General features: G+C 45.3%; 1 protein-coding gene across 2 annotated transcripts; it reads left to right on the top strand.

Annotated features, from left to right (window-relative positions):
• The first annotated feature begins 507 nt into the window (after positions 1–507).
• SET (SET nuclear proto-oncogene) lies at positions 508–6847 on the top strand. Of its 2 annotated transcripts, none has more exons than XM_024126257.3 (7): positions 508–973; positions 3459–3579; positions 3918–4021; positions 4119–4232; positions 5070–5240; positions 5338–5484; positions 6734–6847. In XM_024126257.3, the coding sequence occupies exons 1-7, from the start codon at positions 821–823 to the stop codon at positions 6755–6757; spliced, it is 834 nt and encodes a 277-aa protein (XP_023982025.1). In that variant the 5' UTR covers positions 508–820; the 3' UTR covers positions 6758–6847. The 2 variants fall into 2 exon arrangements, with proteins under 2 accessions (XP_023982025.1, XP_007103852.2); XM_007103790.4 differs by lacking the exon at positions 508–973 and adding an exon at positions 2612–2776 and having other exon boundaries at positions 3437–3579.
• Positions 6848–11653: the final 4806 nt, after the last annotated feature.

Genomic DNA, 11653 nt, shown 5'->3' with positions numbered 1-11653 from the left:
TCGGGCCGCCGCGCGCCCGTAGCGCGCAAAAGTCCCGGGTCGGGCTGGAGAAGGGGAAAGCGGGGGAGGGGAGCGCGGCGCGGGGGGCAGTCCCCGTACGTCGCGGCGTTCCTTCCTCCCGCCTCTTCGCCAGGCCCTGTGTCTCCTCGCCGCGGCTCCGCCCCCTGGTCCTGGCGCCCCAGCCAATGGTGAGGCGGCGCGAGCCTCTCTGGCCGGAGGCGGGGCGTGCGCGCGGGGCCTGGCGCGCCTGCGCCCTGCCGCCCGCCCCTCGCCGTGAGGAGGAGGTGGAGGAGGAGGCGGCTCGGGGAGATCGAGCAGTTATTGGCCTACAGCCAAGTAGAGCATAGACCTATAGTTTTCCCCCAAAGTTCTGAGGATGATGACAGATAGAGAATAAAGTCTCAGCTATGATATTTGCCAATGATTTCCACTTGCAACCATATGGGTCCTGGGACATTATGAAGAAAATAATGGATATTTCAATTAGAAAAGACAACTGAGGGGGAGATCGAGCAGCGAGCTGGAGCGCGGAGCGTGCGTGAGGGAGCAGAGCCGCCTGCCCGCCCGCCGCCGCCTCCCCTCCGTAAGCAGGAGCCCGGGCCGGGGCCCGGCACGCAGCCCCAGCCCCTCCCTCGTCGTCAGGCCGCGAGGGCAGCGCGCGCGAGCCAGGGGGAGGGAAAGCGAGCGAGCGAGCGCCGGGAGGAGGCGGCCGGACCGAGCGAGCGCCCGCGCGTGTGGCGTGAGGGGAAGCCGCTGCCCGCCCCCTTCGCCTTCCCTTCTCTCCCCCTCCCCGATCCCCCCCCGACCGCGGAGCAGCACCATGTCGGCGCCGGCGGCCAAAGTCAGTAAAAAGGAGCTCAACTCCAACCACGACGGGGCCGACGAGACCTCAGAAAAAGAACAGCAAGAAGCAATTGAACATATTGATGAAGTACAAAATGAAATAGACAGACTTAACGAACAAGCCAGTGGGGTGGCGCCGCGGCGGCGGACGGCGCTGCGAGGCGGGGGCGCTGCGGCCTGCTCGGCGCGGGCGGAGGAGACCCCCCCTTCCTCTCCCCCCTCCCTCGCTCTCCTCCCCCTCCCTCCCTCCCGAGAAGCCTCTCTTTATTGTGCTCCGCCATGATGCCTCGCTCCCATCAGCCGCCGTCGCCGCCACATGGTGCGGCCGGACGCGGCCCCGCGCCCGGGCCTTCGCGCGGCTCCCCCTTCGCGCCCGGCCCGCGGGCGGCGCCCCCGCACTCCCACCCGGAGGCCGGCCCCGGCGCGGCCCTCTGCCTCGAGCTGGGGCGGGGTGGGGGCGCGGGGAAGCACGCGGCCGCGCCGCGGCCCGGGCTGCTCGGAGGATGCTCTGGCTGGCCCCGGGCAGCCCCCACGTGGGGTGGCCACCTCGTCGCGGCAGCGCGCTGAGAAACCTGGCGCGGCGACCGGGGTGTCGGAGGGTCTTTACAATGGCTCGGAGCAAACCTACTGGCCTTTTCCGTAAAGGCTTTCTCGGCAGGGGGGCTGCACCACCCGGGCTGGTTGCCGGAAATGAACCGCGCGATTCGGCCCCTTCACGCCCACTTAGCTTTGTAGGTTTTGCGGTCTTTACCGGACAAAAGGGTACCTTTCCCGTAGCACACCCCCTTTTCCTCCTCTCCGTTCTTTGGCCATAGTTTCTGACTGCATGCTTTCTCCCTGTAAGTGTGCTCCAAAGTCGTGTGGGGCCGCCTCTGAGATCAGCCCGCCTGAAATTGGGTTGGAGGGGCGAGAAAGGTCGGATTCGAATCCGGGGGTTCATATTCTTAGAAGGTAAAGTCGAGTGTTTACGGTGGTGAGGTAGTTCCCAGGGCCTTCCCTGTCTTTGTAGGCGTGTCTGATGTCTTAATAGTAATCGATAGTGAGCAATATTTTCAACTTCATGTAAAAGGGGATTCCACCGTGGAGATAGGTAGTGTCCTGATTTTTGTTATTGTCCTGGGTTAGTTTCCGTAATCTTGTTAATAGCTGGTGCTACTTTATTGCAGGCATATAGTGTGATTTTTTTTTTTTAAAGAGAACTTAAGGATTTCTGAATCGCGTTTATTACTTATCTCATTATAGAAACTTTGGTCTTGTAATGGAACTCGTAAAAGCGTTACAGTCAAACATTTTGACTAGTCAGTCTAACAGCATGATTTGTGAATAGTCTTAATTGGAAAGTAATTTATCAACTATACACTTGAACACGTGGAAAGCATGCCTTGTAGTAGTAGACAAGTTTATTTTTAAACAGCTTTATTGATATAACTCACATCACAGGCTGTTAACATCAGGAAGGAAAACCAGTTAAATTTATTTTCAAATTAGTGTTGAGTCTCATGCACCTTTTTCTTGCAGAAAAAGAACAGCAAGAAGCAATTGAACATATTGATGAAGTACAAAATGAGTAGGAGCCTGGGCCAGGGTCCGGCACGCAGCCCCAGCCACTACCTCGTCGTCAGGCCGCGTGGGCAGCGCGCATGAGCCAGAGGGAGGGAAAGCGAGCGAGTGAGCGCCGGGAGGAGGCGGCCGGACCGAGCGAGCGCCCGCGCGTGTGGCGTGAGGGGAAGCTACTGCCCGCCCCCTTCGCCTTCCCTTCTCTCCCCCTCCCTGCTCCCTGCCCCCGACCGCGGAGCAGCACCATGTCGGCGCCGGTGGCCAAAGTCAGTAAAAAGGAGCTCAACTCCAACCACGACAGGGCTGACGAGACCTCAGAAAAAGAACAGCAAGAAGCAATTGAACATATTGATGAAGTACAAAATGAAATAGACAGGTAAAGTTTTCTCAATTTGCTTTGAAGTTTTCTGACATGCATCTTATGGTTTGGTAATCATTGAAACTATGGCCAAATACATCTGTATCTACTGGCCAAGTGGAGATGATTATAACTTAGTTGGAAATATCAATATGAGGATTCAGTGTTATTTTTCTGAGAAACATTTTACAGTCACCAAAAAGTTTCTGATTAAAGTACATTGACCTTGTAAAGACAAGGTTTGCTTTCATAGGCTACAAGTTGTCTGAGTTGTATTGTGTGGACTTGTGATAGTTTAGTATTATGGCATCAGTGTTTCTCTGACTTGCTTTATAACTTTGTTACTTGACTGGCAGCTTTTTTTCTTCTTCTTGATCTGCCTGAGGGAAACAATTGAAGTTGGCCTGGTAATGGAGTAGATAGATATACAATGTTACCAAAATGCTGTTTGGGCCCCTTAAGAACTGTCAGTGATCTAGTGCCTATTGGTAAAGCTGATCAAATTGCCATCTCAATTTTGACTTGGGTCTCTGGCTTCAAAAATCTAGGTGATTTGGTTATTATAAATGAGTACTGTGCATTGTTCTGAAGCTAACAAGAGTAAATATTGTGTAATTTCAGCAATTTTTGTATTCGTTAAGTACCGTCCTTGTCAACATGTCTTTTCATTTGCTTCAGACTTAATGAACAAGCCAGTGAGGAGATTTTGAAAGTAGAACAGAAATATAACAAACTCCGCCAACCATTTTTTCAGAAGAGGTCGGAATTGATCGCCAAAATCCCAAATTTTTGGGTAACAACATTTGTTAACCATCCACAAGGTATGTTGCAGCAAAGCATTATTAAAGGGTGTGGGATGTCCACTTGTTAAAGAGTGGAGGGACCTAGGTTGAGGACCTGGTCCACCATGTTGATTACATGCAGAGGTTGAAACAGGGAGAGGCTTGCAATTCATGCTTTCTATTTAGAAGAGATCCTATTCTAACTTGGGATTCTGTTTAATTACTTGATAAAAGAAAGTGACAGCTCTGACATTGAGCCATCTGGTTTTTAGTTTATAATGGATTTATGAAACCAAATTTGGGAAATTTTAAAAGGGATTGCTTGAGTTGTTTGTTAATGTTTGTTTAATAATCATTTGGCCTATTTGCTGATCTAGTGTCTGCACTGCTTGGGGAGGAGGATGAAGAGGCGCTGCATTATTTGACAAGAGTCGAAGTGACAGAATTTGAAGATATTAAATCAGGTTACAGAATAGATTTTGTAAGTATCAGTAACTTGTTTGTCACTATGGAAATTAACTTGAGTATTGGTTAGAAGGGCTGTTTTGTATTGATTTCTAATTCTCTGTTTATTGTAGTATTTTGATGAAAACCCTTACTTTGAAAATAAAGTTCTCTCCAAAGAATTTCATCTGAATGAGAGTGGTGATCCATCTTCAAAGTCCACTGAAATCAAATGGAAATCCGGAAAGGTATTTGAGGGATTGTTGGGCATTGATATTTTCTATAGTTTTGTCTAGTTGAACCATTTAATTAAATATTTGGTGTTTTCGTGATGTGTTAAATGCAAATCCTTAAAATATAAAAATGTCTATTTTGTTAAAGCCAAATACAATAGCTTGTGGTCTTATAAATTATACAGCAAGTTTTTGTTGAGATGGACTAAATCATTTTGGTTTCTACATTGGTGACTTGCAGTTTCCCGAAACCTATTTCTGTCTGCGTTGGGTCTTCGTTGCTGCGCACGGGCTTTCTCTAGTCGCGGCGAGCGGGGGCTACTCTTCGTTGCGGCGCGCGGGCTTCTCATTGCCGTGGCTTCTCTTGTTGCAGAGCGCGGGCTCAGTAGTTGTGGCGCACGGGCTTAGTTGCTCCGCAGCCTGTGGGATCTTCCCAGCCCAGGGCTCGAACCCGTGTCCCCTGCATTGGCAGGCGGATTCTTAACCACTGTGCCACCAGGGAAGCCCTCTCTGTGTTTAAGTAGTAAATATATTTTAAATTATACTGTGTTAAGATACTGGTTGTTGAAGTGGAACTAATTTTATTTAAAAAAAAAAAAAAGCCAAGTCTAGATGGTAACTTTCAAGAAAAGCTTGACATACAAATTTGACGGCAATCTTTGTAGACCTAAAATTCTTGGGCTTCTCTTTCTCTTTATTAGCTGTACTTTTGGTAACTTTTTAAGATAAGAATAATAGTGTAGGTAACGTAACGTCCATTTTTTGCTCTGCTTTTGGGTTAAAACCTTACTTAAATTACAGGGATTTAAGGTGTAGTGAGCCTATGTCAAAAGTTCTTCCATCTTCATTTAGGATTTGACAAAACGTTCAAGTCAAACGCAGAATAAAGCCAGCAGGAAGAGACAGCATGAGGAACCAGAAAGCTTCTTCACCTGGTTTACTGATCATTCTGATGCAGGTGCAGATGAGTTAGGAGAGGTCATCAAAGATGATATTTGGCCAAATCCATTACAGTACTACTTGGTGAGTTGAGAGTGTTCTTTTATTCAAGGTTGCACTTGTTTCATTTGTTTGCGTTCTTAAGGTAACTCTTGTTTTTTGTGTGTGTGTTTTTCCCTAGGTTCCGGACATGGATGATGAGGAAGGGGAAGGAGAAGAAGATGATGATGATGATGAAGAGGAAGAAGGATTGGAAGATATTGATGAAGAAGGGGATGAGGATGAAGGTGAAGAAGATGAAGATGATGATGAGGGGGAGGAAGGAGAGGTAAAAAGATTTGGTTACATCCAAAAAGAAAATCTTCAAAGAATTCACCATGTTACTTTGGAGATTATTTATATTGCATAGTGGAACTGACTCAACAAATTGTGGGAAGAGTTGTAGAAAAGATAAGCTGTTTTGTCCAAGGTTGAAGAAAATCTTGATAAGCTCATTGTATCAATGATTCAATTAGTTCTGCTTTTGTGGTTAGCACTTATAACTGTTCAATTATGTCATTCCCTAGCCAGTACTTAATGAAAGTGCTGTGGACAGTGCAGCTGCTCAAATTCTGAGAAATCTCCCAAATAACAAAAATACGCATGTTTTGGACAAACTATAAAATTCTTACAGTCATATTGGGATAGAGTGGGGTTTGGTTTGTATTACTTGGTCTGAAAGATGTCTGATTTGGTTACTTCTGAAAAGTTAATTTGTCTGAAACATCACTGGGTCTTTCAATCAAGAATCAGATTGGGATGCAGATTGGGGAGCTCCCTGGTGGTCCAGTGGTTAGGACTCGGGCACTTTCCCTGCTGAGTCCCAGGTCCTGTCCCTGGTCGGGGAACTAAAATCCTGTAAGCTGCGTTGCCCGGGGTTTTAAAAAAAAAAAAAAAGGAATTGATGAAGACTGATGTATAGTTCGACCTTCGTATCTGTGGGTTCCCATTCTTCAGATTCAACCAACAGATTTTTTTTCTTTTAATTCCAGAAAGTTCCAAAAAGCAGAATTTGAATTTGCCAAGTGCTGGCAACTGTTTACATTGTATTCACAACTCTTTACGTTGTATTGGTTATTATAAGTAATCTGAGACAGTTTTAAAAGTATATGGGGAGGAAGTGGGTAGGTTGCATGCAAGTACTGTGCTATTTTATTTAAGGGACTTGAGCATCCTGAGGATTTTTTTTAATTTTTAAAAATTTATATATCTGTATCTGTCTATTTATTGGCCATGCTGAGCGAGCGGCATGCGGGATCTTAGTTCCCCCACCGGGGATCACACCTGTACTCCCTACAGTGGGCATGGAGTCTTAACCACTGGACTGCCAGGGAAGTCCCCTCCACTGAGGATTTTTGTATGTGGAGGGGGTTCTGAACCATCCTTCGCACATACCAAGGGACCACGGTAGAGGTTCATAAAATTAATTTCCCTTGGCATGTCATGTTCTGTGGAGTCCATCATGGTCCATACGAATATTGGGGACTGACCTTAGAATTAACCCTAAAGATGAACTGCCTGCTTTTTTTTTCTTACAGGAAGATGAAGGAGAAGATGACTAATGGAACACTGATGGATTCCGACCTTCCTTTTTTAATTTTCTCCAGTCCCTGGGAGCAAGTTGCAGTCTTTTTTTTTTTTTTTTTTTTTTTTCCTTCACTTTTATCCCTTCCTGTCTCAACAAAAACTTTATGGACTCAACACCACCATGCTCTGTGGGAAAAAAGAAAAACCTCCTGCTCCCTTAGCTCTGCTGCAAGCTGGAGGGTGCTAGGCCCCTGTGTAGTAGTGCATAGAATTCTAGCTTTTTTCCTCCTTTCTCTGTATATTGGGCTCAGAGATTACACTGTGTCTCTTTGTGAATATGGACAGTTAGCATCTACCAACATGTATCTGTCTACTTTCTCTTGTTTAAAAAAAGAAAAAACAAACTTAAAAAACAGCGTTATAGAAGGTCAGCAGAGGGTGGCTTTGAGATGTTTGGGTGGGTTAAGTGGGCATTTTGACAACATGGCTTCTCCTTTGGCATGTTTAATTGTGATGTTTAACGGACATCCTTGCAGTTTAAGATGACACTTTTAAAATAAAATTCTCTCCTAATGATGACTTGAGCCCTGCCACTCGATGGGAGAATCAGCAGAACCTGTAGGATCTTATTTGCAATTGACATTCTCTATTGTAATTTTGTTCCTGTTTATTTTTAAATTTTTCTTTTTGTTTCACTGGAAAGGAAAGATGATGCTCAGTTTTAAACGTTAAAAGTGTACAAGTTGCTTTGTTACAATAAAACTAAATGTGTACACAAAGGATTTGATGCTTTTCTCTCAGAACAGATATACTTAATATGACTTTCCAAGTTTGACTTGTATAATGTTACTGTCGAACTTTGTCACCTTAACTTCGTATTTTTTGATAATGCACTTTTGCAGGATGACCTCAGGGCTATGTTGATTGAGTAAAGGGATTTGAATCAATGTATTAATGTCTCCATAGCTGGAAACCCATCATGGGTACAATTTGACATCAGTTTCTGAAATTTTTCACATCATTTGGGATATCAGATTGCTGAAAACTCAGTTCTGAATATGTTGTACCCTTGATTTGTATCTCAAATTGGCATTTCAAAATACGGGCTTTTATTTACCTGGATATAATAGTGCCTGCCACCACCATCAGACAGACCTGGTGCTCTACTGCTGAGTTAATACACAGGACGATTGTTGGCATGTCTTCACTGGCACTGTAAAATGTGGCCGAGAAGACAGGCTTTCAGAGTAAGAAGTCCGTATTGGTGGTAAACTCAGGAGTACTTTTGTCTCAAAGTACCAGCTCTTTTAGCATATAGCTCTCAAATGAGACCTGTCTGTGTGAATCGGGGTTAGATGATGGACTCTGCTCTGTCTGCTAAATGCCATTGTGCATAAATCACATTTTGAGAAGCTACCTAATGCATAAGCTTTTTAATGCTGTAAAATATAGTAGCTGAAATTAAATGCCACTTAGCTTTTTCAGAGATGAATTAATGGACCGCCTGGTCAAATTCAAAGCTTTTTGATGTATAAAAACTTTATAAATGGAACTATTCCATCAATAGGCAAAGTGTAACGAAAACCTATCTAGATGGATAGTATGTAATTTCTGCACAGGTCTCTGTAGCAAATACATCACTGTATACTGGTCAGGAATCTTGCTCCAATAAAGGAACATAAAGATTTTTTTGGCTGGGGTCATTCTCCTTGTTTTACAGAGAAATGTTACTACTTGCTTTTGGATTTAGATGATAAGCTAGGTTTTTTTGCTTTGTTTTTTGGTCTTGTTATTTCCGTTCATAGTGACTGGGAAATGGGGAGAGCTGTGCTTCAGATCATAGGTACGTCTACGTGGAAAGATGTTTGGAAGTCATGGACAAATTACTGTTACTTGGAATGTAGCAGATTCATGAGGGGATTCTGTATTTTGATTTTGAAGTCTCAGCATTTAAGGGACTTTGCACTACGGGAAAAAAAACAAGTCACTTGAAGTAATACTCATGAAGTAAGCCTGTGATTTTTGTTTTCACAAAGTGACACCTTAACCAAAACTGGTTTTTAATGTGCTGGTGAGGTCATGGCAGTGTTAGGTTATTTAATCAAACTACAGTGTTTATTTTGGGGAATGTTGTCAAAAAATAGGAGCCCCTAAAGGTAATTTCTTCCCAGTTATTGAGACAACCCGTTAGCTTCCGCTGTGCCTGTAAATCTGAAGGGGTGCTAGGCTGTGAGAAGGCAGAAGGGGCAAACTTAGTGTACTGGAAGATGGCTACAAAGTAGTGTGCTTTGTTACCAACTGCAGGAGTTCTTGGGCTGGCCCTTAGGCAAGTATGTTTTGGGAAGTGCCAGGTGAATGGCTCAAAGCACCTTTGGTACAAGGACATCTAAAAAGAGCAAATAGTGGCTGTTTAGTTAGTTTCTCTTGGGACATCCTCTTCCGAAGCTGTGCCATACTCTGCTTACAAGGGAAACAACTGCATGAATTTGGGCAGAGAGGAGAATAGCTTGTGTCTTTACATTTAATTTTAAAACTTTTTACGGAATGCTCTGCAATCGAGGTTGTCTCTCCAGTGATGTACTGATGTTTTAAGACTTTAGTCTGTGCTCTCTGACCTCCATGACAGGCCCTTACTATTTCAACCAATGCTGGCTCTAAAATGTAGAGTTTAAATGCCAGTGGAGTACCTGAATGTCTTGTTGGGCTGACAAGATTTGTTTGACATCTGGCCTGCTTCACCTGTGTTAGCTCTTTGGGTGCTGAAAGGTAGGAGCCTTTTACTTGATGGATTCTTGGGAGTTTGGGGGCTTCAGAGGACTGTTATAATTGTGTTTGTGTATTAATTTGGTAATCTTTATCATTACTGCTTTATAACACAACTGGTTTCATGGTTTCACTTGGTCCCATAAACACAAATTTGGTTTTTTTCTGCCTTTTTTGTTATATTTTGCTATAAACCCTTTCTGGCTATTGTAAGAATGGGATTCTGTTGCAAAAAATGAAGACTTTCAGGATTTCATTTAATGAAGACTTACAAGTTTTATTTTTAATGGGTCTGAGGGGAAAGGGACTGCAGTTTTGTGATGAGAACAGAACAGGGAGGACTTTTAAAGTGGTGAGTGTGTTACAACTTGCTTAGTTAGTGACATCGCATATCAGCTACTACCCAAGGGAGGCAAATCTACATGTAGATGGATTGATGTCTGCAGTACCAAGAAGAAAAAAAAAGTATAGAAAGGGGTAAATGTTTCCTTATGTAGCCTGCTGGGACAGTTCCTTTCAGGTTGATGTTACACAACTTTAATAGCTCGTTAGCCAGCGTTCATTTGGGCTATTCACTACCCACACTGGGTGTTAAATGTGAACTTCAATTTTCCTAAGAATTACAATTTTATGAAGCACCATCACCATCAGACATGTAAGATGCAGCTATCTTGTCAGACTCATCCATCAGCCCAGGGCTATAGGTTTGTCCAGCCTGGGGTTCATTAGGAAAGGTGGATGTATTCTATTTCTGAACCCCTTTCCCTTAGTGGCCACTGAGACAGTGAAACACTTCACAGCAAACTTAAAAATCATTGTTCTTCCACATAATTCAGCTTTCTGGCTGGAGGATTGGATATATGAGCCTGAAGATGGGAACTAGATACCCTCCTGAAAGGCAGAGCTTTGCTCGTTTGATGTTTTTTTTCTGAAACGCATGACCTACAGTCAGAAGCTGGTAGTCTTTTTACCTCTCAATTATTTGTTAACATTAACATTCAGCTAAGGGCACCTTAATAACGCCCACTTAAAGGAGCCTACCATGTGCCTGGCTAGCTTGCTTACTACTGTAAAGCTGTTAAATGTCTAACCTTCAGTAATTCTGATTTGTATATACGTAAAAGTGTCCCACTTGGCTCTGATTATGAAGTCGGCATGTCCCCCAGTGAACCAAGTCTCCTTTGCATATGTTCATGTCACTTGGTTGATTTCCCATTGCAGGACAATCCCAGGATCGCCCATGTTTTGCCGATTTCACTTTCCAGTCCACCGTGAAGGAGGTGATAGAGCAAAGTGGAACTGACATGGTTTCCTTCTATAAAAGCACTGGAGGGCACCTCTTCCAAGTCAGCAAATAAGCCACCTTTGAGCCTTACTCACTTCCAGCCCCGTGGACGAGGCTTCTTCCAGTAAAGTCCTGGCACAAAGTGCTGGTGAGCACAGGATAACAGGAATTGCCTAAACAACCCTAGACTAGGCAGTAAAGAACCAGGGTCCCCTACATACCTAAGCCATTGCAAGAACCGCCTAGCGCAGGCTAGTTTCCTGAAATGGTGGCTTTTTTCTCAAGGTTTAAGTGTGTATTCTGTAGATGAGCCCTTTAGGGCAAAGTTTGAGCAGCTCTGGCTGAACCAGAAAGCTCCAGTCTAGTCAAGTGATGGGGCGGGGGTCCTGAGGGATTTTGGATTCGTGTGTAATTTGGGTAAGGCTTTATTGTTTTCCCACGCATACGTTCTTAACAGTGATTACAGACAGGGCCAAGGCTCCTTGGGGGGCGACAGGTATGGGATTAGACCATTTTACACCAATGACATGGGAGAGGAAGAGTGACTCCGGCCGGGAGCCAGGTCGCGGCGGGGTTCCGAGGAAGAGGCTGACACGGCTCAGAGAGGACAGGTCACACAGGCATTGCCCCGCGGCCGGCAGGCGGCGCTGTCCCCACCCGGGCCCGCCCCTTTGGGCGCGCGACCCGGCATCTGGAGAACTCCGGCCCGGGAAATGTCCTTTTCTGCCCTTGTATCGCGGGGCGGGGGTCAGTGTCTCAAGGAGCGGGAACCGCGGCCTCAGATGAGGGGCACTGGGCTCCAAATCCCTCGGAACAACGGATCCGGGGGAGGCGCCGGGGCCTCTGGGTCAGGAGCCGGGCTCGATCCCTCGCGGCCGAGAGG

This window comes from Physeter macrocephalus, chromosome 13 (assembly GCF_002837175.3).
Source record: "Physeter macrocephalus isolate SW-GA chromosome 13, ASM283717v5, whole genome shotgun sequence".
In the NCBI taxonomy this organism is placed as follows: Eukaryota; Metazoa; Chordata; class Mammalia; order Artiodactyla; family Physeteridae; genus Physeter; species Physeter macrocephalus.
Note: the sequence above shows the minus strand (reverse complement) of the source record. Positions and strands in the feature narration are given on the sequence as shown.

Coding starts and splice junctions, on each gene's coding strand:
- SET (XM_024126257.3), top strand. CDS start 821: ATGTCGGCGCCGGCGGCCAAAGTCAGTAAAAAGGAGCTCAACTCCAAC. Junction 4,022..4,118: donor CAGGTTACAGAATAGATTTT/GTAAGTATCAGT, acceptor TGTTTATTGTAG/TATTTTGATGAAAACCCTTA. Junction 5,241..5,337: donor ATCCATTACAGTACTACTTG/GTGAGTTGAGAG, acceptor GTTTTTCCCTAG/GTTCCGGACATGGATGATGA.